Consider the following 22,702-nt stretch of genomic DNA (forward strand, 5'->3'; position numbering starts at 1 on the left):
TATAGAATATCAAAAATTTTAAAGAGCACATATTGAATATGATAACTTAGTTTTGGGACACTCTATATGTGAAACTGTATTCTAATTATACTATAATAGTTTTTCGTATCTCCTTTCTACAAACTGTTATAGCGAGAAAGATCAATATAGGTTTCGACAAAACCCTCAGGTGACATCACAATTCTCAAAGCTTTTTAAATGGAAGGATCTTTGTTACGTCTGATGATGGTTGTCTTTCCATTGCTTACTTACAATATTTTGATTAAATCTCTTTTTCATTATATCTTTTAGCAAATTCGAGCACCTAAAAGATGTGTATTGAGTGCAACAATGTGGCCTTTTAATGTTTTCTGACATATCACTAAAGGTCATAATAAAACATGGACAGTTAAAAAAGTCGATGATATTGTCCACTAACTGCTATGTTGGTTCGAGTACCCGAAGACACTTTAATATTCAGTGCACGTTTTAAGTGCCTGTGACACATGGTTGAGGTGTGGTTTCCTGGTTGTTGTGTTGTCCTTGGTATGACGGATATTCGTTGTATTGGTATTGCTCACCGGTCATGTGCCTTTGTTTATGTCGTATGCATTTCTAATCTGAATACACTCTACTTCTTTGTCATTCATTCTAATCGAATTTCGTTCGTGAAATTAGTAATAATTGATAATTAGCTTATCAAGCATGATGCTAATTTACTCTGTATCGTTCTTTGGCCTGGATTTCTAATCAAACTTTTATAATTATGTCCTTGCTGAAGGACTCAATAACTCTTAATCCAGACCTGTCTTGCATTGTTTTCTGAAGTTGTTCGTGTTATAATTAAGACACACAGACGGCGAGGGCTGGCCGGAAGTCGTGAATTTACGAAATTTGTCATGACTTTTTCTTGCCCTGTTGTTTCTCCGGAAGGATTTATTATAATTTTATGCGGCGGTACAAACGAATTTTCTTTAAAAAGCAATCTAATTAGTAGACGGATGATTTATGCAGGCCTTGAATAAAATTAATACTACAAATTGCTTCTTCTTTTTATTGCGACGATTGAAATAAAAAAATAATTATTCGTCGTCGTAACGTATTAGGGCGAAAGGGTTTTAAGCCCTCCCTCGACGGTGCCAACTTCACTAAAACTTCAGAAACAGCAGAATGTTTGCGAGTTAGACCTCTGCCAAATGAGTTGACTAATTTGGGAGGGGGGACTTTTATTTTATTTTATTACGGGCTCGAAAATGTCCTTTTTATGGAGCGTTTGAACAAAGCCAAGTGGCTTTTTCAAGTACGATGAAATTAGCTGCTTTCATAGCTGGGAAACGACTCCATCCCTGCGAAAGGAGCCCGTCTCTGCATGTTACACCCGAAAACAAATAAGCCATTCCAACAGATAACGACATGTCAACGCAACGCTACCTCTTGATGAAAACGAAAATTGAAACCTGCAGAGACGCTGATTCGGTATTAGCATAACCCGGCTCTGTTTCAATTCCCCGTCGAATTAAAACAGAAATTTCTATTTGAGTTTTGACACATGTTTGCTCTGGATTTCGGTGGAGCATATCTGGCCGAGAACGGCACTGTTTAAGTTTAAGTTCAGCAAGGGTTATTCAATTTGTCTAGCCCACATGTTTGAGTTCGAATAAGTCACTACTTCTTTTCGGAAATTGAGTGCCCTATATGTTTGCTTGAGTTCTTAGTTTGAGGGTTCGTGTCTTGAGTTCAGTAAATCGAAATCAGGTTATCGAGGTACAAAACGGTTCCAGTGCTTGCGCCAACTTATTAAACAGAGAATCGGTCGTCTTAACGAAAACAACTCTTAGGCTCGATCTTGATCTCGGCTTCCTTTCCATCATACTTCTGCTTTTATAAACAGGTCCCTTTTTCAAATTTGAGCCAACGTCCTCCTTATTCGCATTTTTGACAGATTATTTTTTAGAAATTTTCCTCCTTAATTTTTTACTTGTTTTTAGACATTTCTTTATTATCTTGCGAAACTTCTTTATGTGAGTATCGCTACTTTCATCAAATCAATGAAATTCAGAGTTATTGTTATTCTATTTCTTTTTTTATCTTGGCTTGGATACTCTTAATCAGGGGATTGTCATATTGACTTTCTTCCTCTTTTTATTTCTGACATCAGTGAAATTTTGGGTCTGATGGAAGCTGTAATCACCAGTCTCCTCAGATGGCTTTTTACAGTTTTAGGTTTCTTCTCTATTTTTTTCAAGCTGTTCGTCATATTCGATTTTGCTTTTGATTAGCAACTGTGACCTCCAGTTTTTTAGTCTTTGTTTCAGACGTGCAAAAAAAATACACGCGAAAGAATGCGTTCGGTTGAATCGTTCGCTTTCGTTCACTTAGAATGTGCGTGCCTTTAGGTAACATACTTTTGCTTTCGGCCGTATATGACCGCATAATGATACAGTGGATCCCAAAAATATTCGGACGCGCCCTTTTTCCAGATTTCACGAGTCCTAATTAAACATATTAGTCATTATTTTATTTTTTTTACACCGGAAATGTCTTTATCAATCATCTATTTAGGGGTCTGCATAAAAAAAGAACACGAAATCATAATAGTTTATATTGCAATTTCAAGAAAAAGTCTGGAGAACCATTAAACGCGTCACAAAAATATTCGAACGGCACGCACCACAAAATTTTTCATTCATAGCAATTATTTTCTTTTTTCGATTCATAGCAAAAAATTGAATTTTTACGCATTTGTCGCTTGCTGAATGCAGATATCGCAGAGTAAAGTTAGAAATAATATCCATCATGGGTCGGGTACCAAATAATATTTACCAAACAAAAGTAATGTAAGTTTCGATAAAAGGCAATTAATAATATTTTATTACGAAAAAGGTAATTCCTATAAAAAGATTGGGGAAATGCTCCAATTAAGTAAGAGCACAGTTGGAGACATAGTAAAACGTTATAAAAATGAAGATAAAATACTTCCAAAGAAACAAACAGGTCGACCAAAATTATTAAATGAGAGGGACAACCGCTTCATAGTGAGAACCATTAAGGAAAGCCCTAAAGTTAGTGCTCCAAAATTGAAGACCCTATTGGAAAATTATTCCAATAAAGTAGTTAGTAGGGAAACCATTCGTTGGGGTATCAGAAGCCATGGATATCACTGTAGGGTATGCAGGAAAAAAACCATGGCTTAGCAGTAAAAATGTTAAAGTGCGATTTAATTTTGCTACAGAATTCATTTCCAAACCAGATAATTATTGGAATGATGTAATTTTTTATGATGAATCAAAATTTAATATTTTTGGTTCAGACGGACGTCAAATGGTATGGAGGAAAGCAAATAAAGCACTACAGAAACAACATCTTTGTCTAACGGTAAAACATGGAGGAGGTTCAATTTTGGTTTGGGGGTGTATATCATTACTAGGAGTCGGTGAATTAGTTTTCATTGACAGTATTATGGACAAAAATGCATATTTAAATATTCTAAGACAAAATTTATGGAAAAGTGTGGAAAACATGGGTATATTAAATTCGTTCAAGCTATACCAAGACAATGATCCAAAACAAAGCGCCCATATTGTTCGTGAATGGCCGTTGTACAATTGTCCTAAAGTCCTTAAAACCCCTTCCCAATCTCCAGACTTAAACCCGATAGAAAATGTATGGTATTATTTGGAAAAACAACTTAGAAAACATGAAATAACATCAAAAACAGTATTAAAAATCAGGTTGCAGGAAAAATGGACTAAAATTAATTTAAATTATTTAAGAAAAATTGTATTGTCTATGCCTAAACGTTTGAGAAGTGTAGTTGAAGCTAAAGTTGACCATACAAAATACTAATTTAATAAATTAGGTTAATTTTGTATCTTTAAATTAATTATATCGATATAGTAGTTATATATTAGTTATTACCGCTCGAATATTTTTGTGACGCGTTTAATGGTTCTCCAGACTTTTTCTTGAAATTGCAATATAATCTATTATGATTTCGTGTTCCTTTTTTATGCAGACCCCTAAATAGATGATTGATAAAGACATTTCCGGTGTAAAAAAAATAAAATAATGACTAATATGTTTAATTAGGACTCGTGAAATCTGGAAAAAGGGCGCGTCCGAATATTTTTGTGATCCACAGTACATCAAAGAATTTTTGTTCCCCCGAGACTTATGTATATGCGGTTGGCAATGTGTATGTGTGCATGAAAAGTGTCGTTTATTCACTATAGAGACTTCACTCGACCAACTCCTCACTCCGGCGACACTAAACATAGGCACATGTTCTTTACTTTTATCGATCAGTGCGGTAACTGACGAATGAAAGAATACCTGCAAAAGCACATGTGGCAGAACACGTTCGTTGTGTTCGTTCGCTTAGTATGCTGTATTAGTATGTTAGTATGCGGCTTATGCCTATGCAATACAGTAGTATGATGCCCTGTTTACACGTAGTCAGTGTTCGTCATTATGAAGTGTCCCAAAAGACAAGAAGGTTTCGCGCACCGCTATCGTTCTTTAGCAGCTCGTTGCTGCACGGGGATCGCAATTAATGGCCACTATGGAAATTATAATGTCCTTGGCGTTCATTTTATTACGTCGTTTATTACCGTCTCAACGTCATCAGGTGGAAATATATGTAAACCGAAGCCGAGGAGCCGAATAGCGGAGGAGTGGATAATTTCGAGACGATGGCTGCCATGTATCAGACGCTCGACGGAGCGGTGGAGCGTTTCGTACCGCCACAATACGATACTGTGCAGAGCGCAAACTGTGCATAACATCCACATTAAAAATGGCGACGACACTGTAATAAATCCGCCGATATAAATCAGATGCCGAAGAATGCGGTGCTTCTTTTTCGAACGTAAATCTAGCAATTCGGCAATCGGAAATCGTTTCATTTATTTAGTTAACCACGAAGAGGTCGCCTCTAAGGGCCCCTCGTAATTCACGTCGTAAAAACCGGCATGACTGAGAGGTGTCATTCCAGCTACAGACTCGTAATGCCTCAGGGGACCGTAAATCCACTGCGTGCCTCGACTGACGCCCATCTGAACGTCCGTGGGGATCGGAACTCATTGACAGAATCCCCTACGACGAAAAGATAATTCACTCTGTGACTTTTCTCCTAATAGTCACCTCAGCATCACTATACGGTTCTTGCAGAATCACCCATCAAAGATGGAGACCGTAATAATTCACCGCATTGTGCATTAAAGTGGCATACTGTTTTGGTATTTGTCACTGTAGCGAAATGGGATTCTCCAAATGGAATCGGGGCGAAAGATCAGCCATACGTCATGTGCGATATCGCGATGGCATCCAGGCTATATCGCACTTACAAAGGAAATTGTATCCAAGCCGACGCTCCGGCATCAGGGCTCTTCGACTGTTCGTCGAAGTTAATGCTATTGTATGCACGAGGCATCGGCAAAAGTTAAAACCATCAAGGGTTCAACGGAGATATAGTAATACAAGAAGAAGTAGTGGATTTTGAGTATAATTCAAGTCGGTAGAATCGGTTTTCTTTTTAGTGGGGCTGCGTGCGAAACACAGGGAAACATAGGAAGTAACGAATATAGCGCAATTATAGGACTCCAAAAGTTAAAGATTTTAATCTAAAATTGAGATAGTTAATCCAGAACAGAAACCCGATCTCCATACCATCATCAACATAATTTCCAACCTGGAAATATCGAGGTGGAGAACAATTTTGACTACTCAAAATGCACACACATGTAGGTTTTGCTGTCGAGCTTAAAAGTTACATGTCGGGAACATATTTGCCGATCTAATGGGACTTTTCGAACTTTAATTACGCTGGTAATTAAACTGCACTGTTCACTCATATTTAGATCCGAATAAAATGGTCCTGATTCACACGCTCGTTTGTAATGGGAGTTTTCGGGCTGTTACCGACTGTCATTAAAAGTTTGCTGGACCCTGATGATGTCACGTTATTTCTGATAATAGAAGCAATCAAAGCAGAGGTATATCTTGAAGGGAGATCATAGATACTGGACAAAATTACCGATAAGACTGGCATAATAAGAGGTTATGTGCGGTTCCCACAAGACTTATAAATCTCTTTAAAAATATCTTAGCAATTTCGTTCGAAAGGGCGTTAGCGGGTAGACAAATGCCCTTCGCAACAGACTCGCCGGCATCCGAACGCCGCTTAGTCTTGACACATTATAAACAGTACGAAACTTTTCATGCGATCTAAGTCAGACTATAGAGAGCATGTAAGACGTTTATCGAATTCCGTTCCTTGCTCCATTGTACTGGGAAAAGAAAAATCGCCTGGCTAGCAAAAGAACCGAGACGCGATTGAAATGAAATGTTGGAAAGTGGAAGAATGAACGTCTCGCCCAGGAATGATGGTCTGCCATTAGCGGATATAAATTCGGATACTTTAGTGTTGCCTACCTTGGGCAACGAAATTATATTAGAATATAATGCAATGCAAAGACATTATTTGATCGAGTGAAAGAATTCCTATAACGGCACCATAATTGCGCCGAAATGTCCTAAATAGCTGCAGCTAAAAGCAGCAAGGAAATTAAAATGGTAATTACCCGGTTATTACTGCGATGCTAAAGGATTTAGCTTTAATAAATAACATTTCAGGTAAAAAATTTAAATGAGAATCTGCAGCGCACTGTGTAACGCAATAAAGGAGAAAGTCAATTTTTACTTCTTATGACAAGAATAAATAAAACCTTACGCGAAATAAACACAGAAATCAAGAGATCCTAAAACTGATGGGCGTCTTAAGATCACCAAAAGGAAAACTGCGGAACGATCCTTTTTTTTAATTAAAAATGTACTCTAGTGTAATTAGCCTTTGTGCGAAGATAAAAGCAAATGGGAAATATTATGGCCCGGTTATCCTGTAGAGCACAAAAGTTAGCGGGAGGCAATTTTTCAACGTGGAACGCTAGTTTTTAGTGTTTACGAGCAGTGGCGCAGCTATTTAGGTCACGGAAAATTGGTTTCGTTTTGTAAAAAAAATTTAAAAAAATGGAAAGAAAACAAATAATTTTCCGTCAGATGTATCAATTACTCAAAAATTCAAGTTACTGCAAACGATTCATTTGAACTACTGACGTTCCCATGATTTAAAAAGCGATTAAAATAATAATTGTGACGAATTAAATTGTCCTTTATTTAATTAAAATAAAAGTGCCTTTATTTCAGATGGCAATTTAACAATTTCATGTTATCTCTACGACCGTTTTCCTCGGCCAAGTTATATTACGAATAAGAAGTCGGGCTAATTTTTCTTCCTCGAGATAAGGGAGTAAATTAGGAATTCCGGATAGAAAGTTGAAAAATGGCTTGAATTTTAAATTTGAGATGAAAAGAGAATTTTTTTAAACCCACAAAAAGGGCATGGTACCAGGTTATAAGGTTTTAGATTCAAACATGATTCCACCCTCAGGGAGAGCAACTTTCCTGATCCCTTTTGCCAATTGAATTTCCGGGAATGCAGTTTGCATCTCGGTCAGATCGGAGTCGTCGAAATGAGTTTGACTTTGTTAATGAGTTCTAATAATGGAATATCCCTGAGAATTCGTTATAGGAAATTGAGTTTTTGTGGTTCGGCACATGGGAGCAAACACAAAATTGACTCTAGACACTTTTATTTAATATAATACTTTTAGTTTTATAGATATTCAGGAAGATATCATCCCTCATATTCCCATGCTCACAAAGTATTAAGCGCAATAATGCTTAAACATATTGAAAAAACACCAAACACCTACTTCGAAACGTCCAAATCTTCCTTGGATAAAAATAACAAATTTTAAGGCCGTCCCTGTTAGAGAGGGGGAGCGTAGTTATACATCTTATCGGGTTAAAATATTGAAGATTTTTTCTCTTTCTCATCTTGATCTTCCAACTCCATCTCAAGGTGGGTAAGATTCGCACAATTGGTATAAAGTAATATATGAATTTTTGTAAAGAGTCGTGTGATACGAATTTTGATCCAAGTATAATTAAACCAAAAAAATTTGACCGGTCAATTGGGTAACCCTAAAAATGATGTCCATTAGTTTTGGGGTTGGCATTTAGACACCATTTTGGAATCTTAATTTCCAGTTTGTGTGCTAATCTCTGGCTGAATTAATAACGTTCCTCGACGTAGTCTTGAAATTTTCATTTCGCAATTTTTATGTCAAAATAAACTCTTTAGTTGATTTGCTAGTTCAGTGTCTTGAAGTTTTAATTCATAATTTCATTTCAAAATGGCGGATGGAATTTCAAAATGGCATCCATTATTTTCGAGTATGTCATTTGGCCGCCATTTTGGAGTTTCTATCTTCAGCTTAAATAATGATTTAACACCATTTAGATGCCGCCTTGAATTTTCCATTTTACAATTTGTATGTCACATTAGATGTCAAAAAGCCTCACATTGAAACATTAGCATAAGAACTCGACAACAAAACAAACATTTAATATTTGTCATATGTTTTAACGTTTCGGTCTCTTCTAATATTCGTAGTTTCAACTGGTTGTTATTGGTGCCGCTAAAGATATTTTGCATTATATCCGCATGTTATTCCGAAGGCATTTTCTCATCCATTCATCATACTTTGCATTTTAAACCTGCTCCAAAAATAAGCAAAAATACACGAATTCTTCGGGTTTATCTAAGACTGGAACTTTTGCAGCGAAGGTATTTGTGTCAGCGCTAAGTTATAAGCTGCTGAATTTTTACTGCTAAGTGCCACAAGGCTTTAGCAGTATTTACGGCCCCGCGCCGTGGCATTTAGAGGATTTGCCCTAAGTATGACTCGTGATATCTTGTGTCGTATGCTTTTCCCTCCTGTTCTCTCTTTGGAACAAACACACCGTTTTATTTGGCCCATTTGCCGCTGTCACCTTCCCGAAAGTTCCAAACTTAATTTCGTTTTCGGAGCGTTAAATGCAATGAAAAGAAAACAGGAATTAAAAGGCTTCCAATTTGAGACTGGTCGAGGAGAGAGCAGGAAGGTCGGCCTAATGCGCGCCCATTTCTTCCACGAGACAATGCTCACCCTTCAAGGGAACAAAGAGGCATTCACGCTAACGATTGTGCCTTGGGGATTAGGTATCTAACGCACTACACCAGTTAATTAAAACAACAATCCTATTTACTCAAATACTCCCTACAAACTCTGTTTTAATGAAAAATGGCACTTTTGTATCTACTTGAGGCCAGACTCTCGAGGTGACGTACCAATCAAATTTGATCCTAGATTACTAATTATTATTCAACTGATATTGGAGAAACTGTAATGGTTAAGATCATTTGTAACAATATAGTCCGCGCTAATTAACATTCAGTTTGAGTGATTGATTCGTTCCACAATGGGTTATTTAACTATGGATTTCCCGGCAATATCCTATTGAATCAGTGCTCTGCTTTGAGCAAATACGCTTATGATAGATCGATTTGCTCTGCTTGTTATTTTTTTTTTAAGTAAAATGTAAAATCTCTCAGATATTTTCATATCATTGTCCGACTTGAAATTGCGTTTTAAAAACGTGTCAGTAACACATACCGAACTACGGGCTTCTCCCGGTTTTAGCCGATTCAGCCCGTAATACTCTTAAATCACCATCGCATCCCGGGCTAAATCCCTTTATCCGCATCGAAATATTCCTTTTATGTGGTTTGAATCCGGCCCGGCACAAATTTCTATTTTGTATGCATGAATCAATGGATTGCACTTTCCGTTCAGATTCGTAGCTTCGGCATCTCACGAGAAAGCCTTTGATATATCCGCTATATTGCGGTGATTCTCAAAGAAACGGCTTTAAAAATGAGCCCGATAATAACGTTATAAGCCGTCGAATTGTGTATCGACGGGTACTTTAGGTCTGAGGCGGGATTGGAATTTTTTAGACCTCTGAAAACGGCAGTCATTCGGCATATTTCGATTCAACTATATACGTTGTTAATAATTTAAAAGATAAAAATAAGACGTCTATGGGAATTGATGCATGTTCGCAATGTTCGGCTGATACAAATTGCCCTGCAATTGGTTTAGATGTCTCCGACTATTGCCGCCGAGGGCACTCCATTGTTGCAACGTTGTTGATTTCAACCAATCTATCTGATGAATTGTTTAGATGTGATGAAACAAAAAAAAAAAACCTTTTGCAACTAACTTTCAAAATCTTTTGTTTTTTTTTTAGCAAAATCAAATTTTTGAAACATCTCGTCATTTGGTAGGTAATTCTCAGGGACATCTTAATTAAATTAGCTTGGGATGTTTTTGAGGTGCTGAATGTTTTTTTCGAAGTCTTATAAATGATTTTTCACTCGTTACGTAGATTTTTTGCCGATTTTTTTGTTGCTTTTGAGGATTTCATGCGGATTTATAAACCTCAAGAGGCCTACTACTGCCAATGGGTATCTTAGGGCCTTTTAGAAAACCGGAGCAATGTTTCGGTTATTTTTAACGATTTTTTTTCTTTCTGAAATGTAATATTCGGGTAGTTCTAACATATTTTTGAAGGTGCTTAATTTCTTGGAAATTCCTCAGGAGATTTTCAAACTGTTATTCATAATTTTCGTCAACATATTAATAGGTTTTCTATCTAATTTAAAGATATTTCTTATTGAAGCATATTATTGCTATATTGAAAAAAGAAATTGGCAGCAGAGTCTGCTGTGTGAAAGTGATGTCATTCACTTTATATGTACAGTAGAACTCGGTTATAACGAACCTTCAAGGAACTTGGCTTGTCGTTCGTTAGATACGGAGGTTCGTTATAAGGCGACTGAGGAAAAAGCTTGTTGATTCAATATTTCTATTTTAACCAAATGAAAATAGGTATATATTAAGTGGGAAATAAAAATAACATAAATTGAAAAAAAAACAACAAAAATCTTAAGTAAAATCGAGAAAAAATAAGTTTAGATAGAAAAGAAGTCCGTAATTTGACTCTGCATCTTGCGGTTTTTCAATATCTTGAGTTATTTTCTTTTAAAGATCTGTCGCATTTAAAAAGTTTTTATTTTCTGAATAAGTTATCTGTACATAATTTGTTACGATCTTCAAAGTAGAAAGGGCGTCTTGAGCTGTGGAAATTAAACCCCATCATTCCTGTCAACTTCTTCCTCACCACTCGAACTGTTTTCATATTGATTATTGGCAGTTATTTGAACAATGTCAATATCACTGGGAAATTTAGCAACTTCCACGTGTTCACCAATCATGTCATATTCATTTAAGTCGAAATAAGGAATGCGCTGGTTTTTGGCCCGTTCACTTAAATGGAATTCTGTTTCTTCCCTGTTGTTTTGTGTTCAAATCCATTGTGCAAGAGGGAGTTCATCTTCGTTTGTATATCCTTCCTCTACATTGAACCCAGCATGTTTAAAACAGTTGGAAATTGTCTTTTGAGAAACGTTTCTCCAGGCCGCATTAAACAGTAAAATTGCTTCCAACAATGAAATTTTAAATTCATTTTTGTCATGAACGTTAATTAATTTCAGTAATAACTGTCTCCGATAATGTGATTTTACACATCGAATGACCTCTTGGTTCATTGGCTGCAAGGTCGCAGTGACATTAGGAGGAAGGAAAACCAATTCGATCCATCGTAAATTTTCAATTTTAGGATGCGCAGGGCAATTATCGATAACTAACAAATATTTTCTTTTTTTTTTTTCTAGTTTATCATCCCAGGTTCTTAGGGGTAAAAATGTCTGACATCATCCATGCTATTTTATTAGTTTTATAAGCTAGTTATAGTCGAGGTTGATTTTTAAAGCATATGGGCGACTTTGATTTTCTTATTATAAGAAGCTTTTTCTTTTCCGAGCCGTCCATATTTGCATGTACCCAAGCCGTGATTCTTTCTTTTGACAATTTTCTGTCATAACATTTTTCCCTTTTGCATTTAAGGGTTCTATCGAGTGTCATTTTGTAGAAGACGCCACCGTTAAAAATATCCTTTTCAAAATACCATCTTCGCAATCATGCTTGTCATAAAAAGAATAAAAATGTAACATTCAATTAAAAAAATGATGAAAAACTATTTCTTACCTGGCCATATTGTTGTAAGCCAATTTTTAGTTATTTCAGATAATACATCACCAGCTTCACCATGAATTTTCCCACTGTGTATATTGTGTCTTTTTTTGAAACGATCAATCCATCCTGTTGTGCAGCTAAAACCCTCCGGATCGCTGACTGTTTCTTCCTGAAGTAAAGTGGACAATCTTGCAAATTGGTTTGCTTTTTCTTGCAAAACGACACCAGAAATAGGAACATTTTGACTTCGTTGTAATGAAAACCACTTAAGCAAAGCTTTGTCCACATCTTTTCTTTTGGTTCACGATTTTTTTCCACTGATAAGATAAACTAGTGTATGTTTGTGCCTCTAAATATTTTTTTCTTTGAGCCCAAATAGAGGATACCGTAGACTTGGAAAACCCACGCTCTCGAGAAATTTGAGCGTTTGCACAACCATTTTGTAATTTACGAATTATTTTCAATTGATCTGATAAAACAAAGGATTTGCGTTTAGCTTTATTAACATTGGACACTGGCTTTTCAAAGGAGCGTATGTAATTAGGCGCTTTATTGGATAGTTAGTTAACACCACCTAATTCAAGAAAGTGATTAATATAGACTTGCAATAGCTTGTGTTACACACGATTTCGATGCACAACTTTATTCAGACTGAATTCTTAGCCGACTGGAACATACTAAATATTTAAACTTAAACTGAGCACAAACAAATCATACATAATTAAATACTTTCCCAGGCTAGTTAAGTTCAAAAAAGGGTGTTAATTTATGGTCTAGACTACACCAAAATATAAGCAGCTATGAGTTTAAGAAACGGCTGACGCTAGCTGCGTACACTTGAAAAATGGAAGCTTAAGGGTCTAACTTAAACCTAAACATAAACAAATTAGTTATGCACATTGGCTACTCGCTATTTTATACTTCTAATTGATTTATATTAAAACACTTATTTTATTGCGTTCAACAATGAACAATGATGCTGCTGTGAGCGAGCTACCTCGAAGCTCGCTCACTCATCTCTCGACGGTTCGTTATAACTGAGCTCAAAGCTTCAGAAAATAATAAATATAGTATGTTATAACCGAGTATTCGTTATATCCGAGTTTGTTAAAACCGAATAAAAATACATTAGCTTTATAGGAACGTGGACGGGACTTTTCTGTTCGTTCGTTATAACCGAGTGTTCGTTACAGCCGAGGTCTCTGTATTATAATTCTAGAATAAACGCAAAACACTTCGTTGCAAATTTTATTCTTTTGAATTTGTTCCTATAATTCATCTGCTACCTGTCGTCAACCAGACGTTCAGTTGCACCAAATTGCTTAATCTACGTAAAGTACTCACTTTCAATTAAAACAATGTACGTTGATTTGGCTTTACCGCATTATAATCTAATTTATTTTTCTTATGTTTTATAATTAATAACATTCACACTCATTCTTCTAGGGTTGTCTTAGCAAGTCCGGTCCAGTATTACGTTGCTAAGGATTAAGAAACGCCCACAGTAATATTCTACCCTGGACCTAATACATTTCGTAGTTTCAAGAATCGAAGTCCTGGAAACAGTTTGATCGTTAGTTGAACGTCTGCCTCCTGATCATCTTATCTACGGTCGAATTGCGACAATTCGTTCGCTTTTATCGGTCGAGTCTTTAAACGCACTCTCGAAATTTCCCTTGTTATTATAATGAAAACGTGAGGTGTTACGTAATCGAATCTACCTGGCTCGAACCTATTTCTCCATGTTCCTTCCAAACTAAAACTAAAGTACCTGCACCGATTGAGCGGTTCGAGTGGCGGCGGCATCGGCCCCGAAATGCCATTAACACACTCGCCGCCGTTTTCACTTCCGCCATATCGGATCCGATGCATTAATTCTGGAACGTCGAAACCCGAGTCTGGTGGGCAAACAGCAACACATCACTTTGACTGGCAAATAGCTAAATATCAACATCACTTGTCGCGCGTCAATATCGTCATCGTAAATGGGATTTAACTGATTTAAGGTAACCTCCTGTCGCTGGATTGCGATTTCGTGTTTGCGACGCGTCGCGTCGCATTCAGTCAATGCAAATTTGCCAACCAATTTAATGTTACAAAACACTTTAGCCATATTGAATTGCAAAAACTATTGGGCGAGTTGGCGTTGACCGGAAAGTCGGGCGGCATTCGGGCGTTCTCCGGGACTGTCGTCCAATCCGAATGCTCTGTGGTTATTTGAGTAAAGCCAACGCCGTCTAATTGCCCCTAGACTTCTTTTATACTTCTCGTGAGAGACTTGATTCCATCGGTGTTCGCAGACAACATAAATTCATCCTTTTAACTGTATGTCTTAAGGAGAGTAGCAAGTAAAACAAAGGGCCTGTTTTCGCTGTTTCGAGTGAATTATGACCGCACTTCATGAGAATCTGGAGATCCGACGGTTGAGGCTTTACTCGCTCCGGCTGTATTTAAAACTGGGCCATCAATTCTACCTCCTTTTGCCTTTGCGGCGCGGGGAATTACACTAAATAATGCAGGGGCATGGGTAATACGTAATGGCACTGCAACGGTCTCATCGAGAACTTTATATTTCTAAATTATCTTTGAGCAAACAAAAGGCGCACTGCGGGAATTCTCTTTTTAAAGGTATATTCGTCCTGGACGAGAGATTTACGTAAAATCCTCTTTTCTGTGGGCATCAGCTCGACTCAGACGGGATAGTTTGAGGTTGCATTTTCTAGTTTTCAAAAGCCAAATCCGCTCCGGCTAGAACAATGGAGACGGGATTTTCAAAGAAAATTTACCACACGTTGCGTTATCTATGTGTAACGGGATGGCAATCAATTAGTGAGATTAGCCTCCAACATAAACCAAAGCCAAGATATATCATTTGATAGCTGAAATACGATCGTAGCTAATCGTCTTGGCAATACGCGATTAGAGAAGCAAACCATCAGATCAACCGCATAGCAAGAGATCAGATATTATCAAATCACCATCTATCAGACCCAAAACCCTCCGACCAACAAGCGATTATAATTCAAAAAGAATTCGATTATTCCTGAAGTGTCATTAGGAGGCAAAACTGTTCCGAATTTAATTATGCCCGGGGGTTCCCATCTTCGAACAATGACAACAGGGAGAGGCCGAAGAATGTCTGTTCCGGTCTCATTATTTCAAGATATCCTCCAACTTTAAGTGACTTCCGAGGGTGATTTTACACTATTACACTTAATGAAATTCGGAGGGATGAACGCTCGATATTATGACAGCAATACGAACTTTGCAATTATATCTCGGGAGACAACTCGTGTTGAAGTTCTCATGAATTTAGAGAAAGATAACTAATAAGACTTATTATAAAAGCTTTATAAGAAAATTGGTGTTTATTGGTAGAGAAGTGGCGATGGTGCGTTTGGTTTTTTTTTTTTAAATTGCAATGTTTTGATAGCGGATGACTCTGTAAGCTCTGTTACCAAGTGACAAAAAAATGTATCGAATCATAGCCTCAGATATCATTAAATATCAAAATTCATCCACCAGCTGTTGCATTTATTTTTAGAATTCCCAGTATTTTTGCCGACATGAGCCCTATTGAAAAATGAAATACTGCAAAAAATGGAATTTTTGAGAAACTACAAATGTGGGGTGACCAGTTTTCAGGTTTATTCATGGAATCACATGCATAATCAACTATGCATTGATGAAAAATGTATAATTTTTCATTAATGAATCAAATCTGGTGATGTTTGCTGTTTGGGTCGAACCAATCACAGCCCGTTATATTTTTGACAGTGATTTTTATCCGTGACGAACGCTTAAATGCAGAATGTGTTGAGTGATCTTTTATTTTCACACTTGAAGTGTTTGTCACTTTATTTGCTGCTTTTTGGTTTCATCGATTTGTTGGAAGTGATGCAGTCGACGGAAAAATGTGGTACCTAATGCGCATTTTAATGAGCGATCGCCCTCATTACGTTTGTTCGTTAAATAACTATAAAGTCTTTTGTTTGGCTTAAAAAAACAATGAAACTTTTAAAATTTATTCTTCTCATATGCATGTATTTATTATTCCATCTACCGCTCAGTTATTTACAATTTTCCAGTTTTCCCCCCTCTTGTTTCAGTTATTTAAAGTATTAACGTATTCGGATTTTCTAGCTCATCTTTCAATGCACGTGGAAACTCTAACAACAAAAATACTTTTCCGGTTACTTTACAGTCCATGTTAGCGTTCACAGGTGAACTAATTAAAACAACACAGAGAGCACTTATCATCGGGCTCTCGGTGCCATTCGCCGTTTTAAGTGTGTTTATTATCAGGCTGCACGGCGAGCTAAAAGCAAGCAAGTGCCACCCGAAACAGTCATCTGGATAATTCGATTAGCCGCTCTTAATGGACTGTGAATGGGGAGATAGCTTGTTGTGCCGCGGCCTAACTTTTGCAGGGAAACCGCCCCAGACGAACGTTATATACGCAAATAAACATTATATTGTTATGTTGTTCCAGGATCTGGAAGGAGACACGCCCCTGCACGACGCTATATCCAAGAAGAGAGATGACATGCTGACTTTGCTATTGGACCATAATGCGGACATCACACTGACCAACAACAATGGCTTCAATGCGCTTCATCATGCGGCTCTTCGAGGAAATCCAAGGTAAGTCTTGCAAAAAATTATCGCGGATGACCTTCGGCCGCAAAAACGAAATAATATTGAGCTCCAGATCGAAAGAACTGTATGAAGCTTCTTATTAGGATCACTTATCGTTATTAGTTGTTGCCTACTTATTAGCGTTTACAATCAGATCGAAAAAACGATTTGAAATAATCAAAAATATTTATGGTGTTCTATAAGAAAAATTGTAATTCCCGGGCGGAGATCATGGAAGCGAGAGAATTCGTTTTCTTCCACGTAAAGCTTTCTTTGAGGCTGTGTAACTCTGAGATAGTTAGAGTATTAGGGATACATATACTAGAAACTGTCTGCATAATAATGAAGTTAACTTTTCGGGACAGAAAGCGACTCAATTGAAATGGAGTTTTTTAAAAATCCTTTGGATTTACGTACATACAGAGAGGCCCGCTATCAACGCAGGGAAAACTACGTATGTAAAAAGTAATATTTCACTTACATCTTGTGGGGGTGTTCATTTGAAAACTTACCACCCCAATAACTTCAGAACGAAAAAAGATACTGAAATGCGGTTTGAGGGGATCTCAAAGGTTGTAAGGGGAAACATTTTTGTCATCAGCAATGTTAATACTACGCACACCCCTTCACCCCCAGCCACCCCAACTTCATAATCTTAAATGGCACAATACCTTGATATGTACCTTATATTAATGGACATTTAAAATGCGTTACTTTGATGTAAATATTTCTAATAGAGAGTCGTGTGGCGATCTCAGTTCGGATGGGACGTGGTTAGTGCGAATATACACAAATTGAAAGAAAAAAAAAAGGTTTTTACACTGCAAAAGAATTTCAAGAATCTGAAAATTGGTAAACATAGTCGTCGCCGGAAGATCAATACCAGGGGAAGTTAACAAGTGAAATGTATCTTGGAAGCTCGCAAGGGTCCAATTCGGACCGAGCTTCCCAGGATGGTTTCCTTAAGCCTAATTCAAAGAAAAGGGGCAGGAAACCCAGGACTGCCCCTTCTACACCAACAATACCAAACCCAGAATCAAAAAGACAAACATATGACCAGACGTCAACATCCAAAATAACTACACACAACACAGAAACTACAATAACAACAAAGCCACAAAATCCAACATTCACACACACGTTCACCGTAGCAACAAACATCGCGATCTCTAGAGTGGAATTTGCTCTGAGGTGGGAAGAACTCAACTCAAATCAGGATGTTATTAAACAAGAGAAGAACTTTATTTTCAAAACAAACGATGAGATTAAAGCTAACAAACTCTTCAACAACTGGTCAATCAAAAAGTAGTGACATCATTCAAACTGGCCCTAAATACTCCATCCATAACACAGAACCAAACACATCGCCAGATAGCACCATCCTACTCAGTAGTGGTCACAGGGGTGGATATGGAAATAACAGACGACATGTTCTTGAAAAACTTACAAAAGCAGGATCTTCAGACCATATTCTGCAGGAGAATCATTTCTAGGGAACGGAATGCACCAACACTTATGATGGACACAACAGGACACCTCACGACATATGAGAAGCTAATGAACAACAGGACAGTCCACTTCTTAGGACGCGTTTTTCGAATCATCGAAAGCAAACCACCAGCACCTATTTCTGCTCCATGCAGCAGATGTAACTCATTTGACCACCGAACAGACGACTGCAAAGTACCAATAAAATACAACAAATGCCAGGGACCTGATCCTAAGACAATATGCAAGTCTCCACTTGGTAGGTGTACTGCTTGCAGTTCAGAAGACCACGCAGCGTGGTCTTCTGGAACTATATATATTTCTAATATTGATAAAGTTGTTTTCGAGAAATTTACAAAAAAAAAAACGAATTCTTTTGCACAATAAACGAAATTCCAAGCACCTATTTGGCTCAGCTAAAAAATGTCCTAATACCTCGATTTGAGCAGCTTCATCTAACAATCTTTGATTACTTCGTTTTACGTTCGGTGCAAATCCAGTTCTTCTAAATTTTTCCAGTAGCTGCATTACATAAACATGCGAAACATGTTTGCCAGAGTGCCTCTCATTGAATATCGATTCAGTTTGTCTAGGGGATTCATTAGTCGCACCGTAAATTAACATAATCTTGACTCTCTCTTCTGTGGAATACACCATTTTTTAATAAACTGACACTTTTAAAGAGTACCTAGCAAATTATTACTCGATAAACAGTAATGTTGAAATCCAAGTGGGTTCTTGGAATTTAATTTATTGTGTAAAAGAATTTGTTTTTTTTTGTAAATTTCTCGAAAACAACTTTATCAATGTTAGAAATATTTACATCAAAATAATGCACTTTAAATGACCTTTAATATGAGGTACGTATCAAGATATTGAGCCATTTAAGATTGTGAAGTTGGAGTGGCTAGGGGTGAAGAGGTGTGCGTAATATTAACACTCTGTCGCTCTCAAAAATATTTCCCCTTACAACCTTTGAGATTTTCCCAAACCACATTTTAGTATCTTTTTTCGTTCTAAAGTTATTGGGGTGGTAAGTTTTCAACACCCTGTATAATATGTATACATTTATTATATATTTATTATAACTTAACAAAAAAGTGTGACATCCTGTATCTGGAAAATGAAGCACTACCGGGCCAAGGTTTTATAAGTTTTTCGTCTTAGAGTCACTGAAAGAATCACCCCTTGAAATTTGGTCACGTACTTAAATAACACCCTGTATAATGCAAATTTACCTTATTAGTGTCCAAAACTTCTTCTACATTGGGAGTCTTTCGGTACTTCAGAATAACGATATGGCATTACTATCCAAATTAATATTAATAAAAAAGTACTTCACTGTAATTCCGATGCTGCCGCTCTCCAGAAACCAGAATCTGGAACATGAAGTTCATGAAGGTTCTCGAACATGCTAAGGATGACTTTAAATGACGATTGTTCTGGATGTGCCGAAACTCCAAGCTATTCTTGTGTATGCCCGGAATTTTTTCCAAATATATTGTTTTCGAGGGTATTCTGATATCGATGATTAACATTGTTGTGTATACTGTTGAGAGAAGAGGTGTATGGACAAGACAGTAAACTTGACGTTGGCGCGTTTCGTAGCGATAAAACTTTTACCGGTTAGCGTCCCCCTTCCCCGTTGAAAGCTAGGTAGTTGTTGGGGTCAAGATAACACCGGCTTGGCTACTTGTAACTTCGTCGCTGCGGCACAGTTTGTAGCTGAGCCCGGTCGAAAATTACTAAAGTTTCGCAGCCCAACAACGGCTGTTGTGTATCAGTACACTGGATTGTTTCGGATAAAGTTTGTTGGTTGCGGAGCGGTGTTTGCGATTTAAATTGTCAAGGGAGAAAGAGAGAGGTTATCTGAGGAATTTCCTCCAAAAGGGGTTTTTAATAATATTATACTCCGAATTTCGCCTCAATCGACGTTAGGTCCAATATAGTCGATTCGTGTTATTTCGAAGCATTTAAATTGAAAACCGCTGATTGGATTTAATTACGAACCTTCCTGCTAGACATTTCAAACTAAAACAAATATTAGTTTTGTCCCTTTTCCGAGCCGTTTATTTATTTTATGGGTCAGATAAATCAAACAACTCGAAAAGGTCGAACACATCCAGCAGCACAAACTAAGTTTCCGGAATCCCGTATTTATTTTATTAAGGCTGCAGAGTCGGAACGACGGACCAGCATTAGGAAACATAATATAAAAAGCGAAGTCTTACGATAAAAGATCCTGATTTATTTTATGACAAGGAGAATCCGAGATTTTACAGGGTAAATAAAATTAAAGCACTCTTTTTCCTTTTCGTAAGTTTCGCGATGTAGAAGGGATCCATTTAGTTATCTTGGAATTTATCTCCACAGTAGTTTCTCTAGGAGGAATAAACAATCGCTCCCGCCTCGTGCAGGGACAGCCGGGAGATTTAGTTTGAAGAATGGTTCGGATTTATCGTCTATACGAACTATCGACGATAGGACGTAAGCCATCGAAATGAAACACAATGAAAATCTTTCTTATACGAAATTAACCCTCGGGCTTTGACGATTTTGGAATGTCATATTGTATGAAGTTAGGACGGAATATGTATCTGTTCCAATTTTCAGAATTGAATCCTTCCATCAGGATGAATTCCAGACAATTACATAATTCATTTCAAACCTGTATTATGGTTTTGGTTCTTGTATTCTATTTGAGAATAACACCTCTCATATAAGTAGGTATTGTTAGAGCGGCGGAATTGAAAACTATTCTCAGTTAACTGGGAACAACATTCACGCTTTACTAAGGATATTATAGAAATGATATTCCCAATATATTCCATTAAACTGAAGGTTTACATTTATAACTATAAAGATGATTAGATTAAACATTTTCCATTAAAAAGTTACTGAATGGAAGAGACAATGGGGATGCCATTGTCATATTGAAAGTAAGTTGTTAACAAACCGTTAAGAACTTCATAACAGTGTTTACGTTTAATTTAATGCGTTCTCTAAGATTGGCGTCATTTTAAAATTTATTTTCGACGATAGAAAATGTTTCATCAACTGGAACATTTGTGAATAAACTAGAAATGCTAAAACTTACCCACCTGTAGTTTGGGTTCAAATCATATTAAATCAGATTTGGATCCAAATCACAGGTTCGTAAAGTTTGACGTTGCTAGTTTACTCACAAATATTCCGATTGAGTAAGAAGTCCAACTTGAACCTATAAAAAGAAACTAAACACTATCGAATACCACCTAGAATAATCATTAACACAGAAAAAGAAATTACAAAAAAAAAAAACAGAATAAATTAGGCAGGGTGAGGTCATTCCTCAGCGATGAAGAAGAGGAATTTCAGTGTTTCACATATTTTAGATATTCACCTTAATGGTGACAAATTTGTCACCAAAACGTTGACAAGGGTTTTCGTCTGAGTGAATGTTATTCTCAGTTAATTTTAACCGCGAATTTAACAACCCTCACTTGTGTGTGTGGCTTTATTCCCAGAAAGAATAACCGAAATAATTAACAATCCGCGTCAAATGTTTACAAAAATATTTACTGCATTATCGAATAATTCAGGGATGAATTTAGAAATTTGTCCATTAATCCCGATCTTACCAGGAAGCCAGATGTTAAAGACATTTCTTTTCTTCTCTTTCATTTACTCCATTTTCTCATTTTCGACTGACCCAGGTATAGCACCATCTGTAAGAGCGATATTTTAAGCTTATTCGAAAAGTTCCATATACCGAAATCGACGTTTTCTATTTTGAACTGGAGATATTTTGTTACGACGTGACCGAGTTGAGCAAAACTAGTGGCTGCTGCTGCTGCAAACTTTTTTCATAAATATTCGGCACGATTTTCGAGAAAGCAACTGCAGCAGAAAGTCGGAATTCTTTATTGTTCTGAAAGTTGGACGCCGCCGAAGACGGAGTTCGAGGGCAAAAAGGGCGTTCGCGGCCTGTATATCAATAAGAGATCAGTAGCGGAGCGATCGCTTCTTCCGGTTCGAATAATGTATGGGACAGTACATTATAAGGCTACATTTTCGATTATTTTTGCAGAAACAAAAACGGTGCACTAAAATGGTGCAAATTTATGCACGGGTAATTCCGAGAAAGTCGACGAGATCTTGACTTATTCTCGGCTTAAAGCCCAGCAGGTCTAAATTCCGGCTCGTCTACGATGGCGACGTAAGTGTCGCTGCCTGGAAGATCTATGTGCCAGGCAGGAGTAGATTTAACGTGGATGTAACTTTTAAATCAACCTTTTTGTTCTGGGAGAGAAATTGTGACAATTAAGCCCAGGAATAAAATGGAATTAAAGCAAAGACTATATTCTTGACGAGATGTGTGCACTATCTTTTGATATTCTCTTGACAATGGACGACATCATTTTTAAGACGGGACTGGACGGGCAGGGAGGATGATTCAATATCCGGCGAAAATGTATCTTTTCTGGAGTATCCGGGTGTACAAAGCACTCCATCTAATGCACACGACGTCAAGTGGAAAGAGTGGATTGGACATTGGGCACTATAAATCCGTGCTC

The 22,702-nt window shown here is 37.2% G+C and overlaps 1 protein-coding gene across 1 annotated transcript in view; it reads left to right on the top strand.

The window, feature by feature from the left end:
* mib1 (mind bomb 1) overlaps positions 1-22,702 on the top strand; it is a 224,191-nt gene that overhangs the window by 23,509 nt on the left and 177,980 nt on the right. Inside the window, exon 9 of the mRNA XM_066404290.1 lies at positions 16,513-16,664. Coding sequence (XP_066260387.1) covers positions 16,513-16,664 — 152 coding nt within the window. The remainder of the gene's footprint in view (positions 1-16,512; positions 16,665-22,702) is intronic.

The sequence above is a fragment of the Euwallacea similis genome, chromosome 34 (genome assembly GCF_039881205.1).
Source record: "Euwallacea similis isolate ESF13 chromosome 34, ESF131.1, whole genome shotgun sequence".
Lineage (NCBI taxonomy): Eukaryota > Metazoa > Arthropoda > Insecta > Coleoptera > Curculionidae > Euwallacea > Euwallacea similis.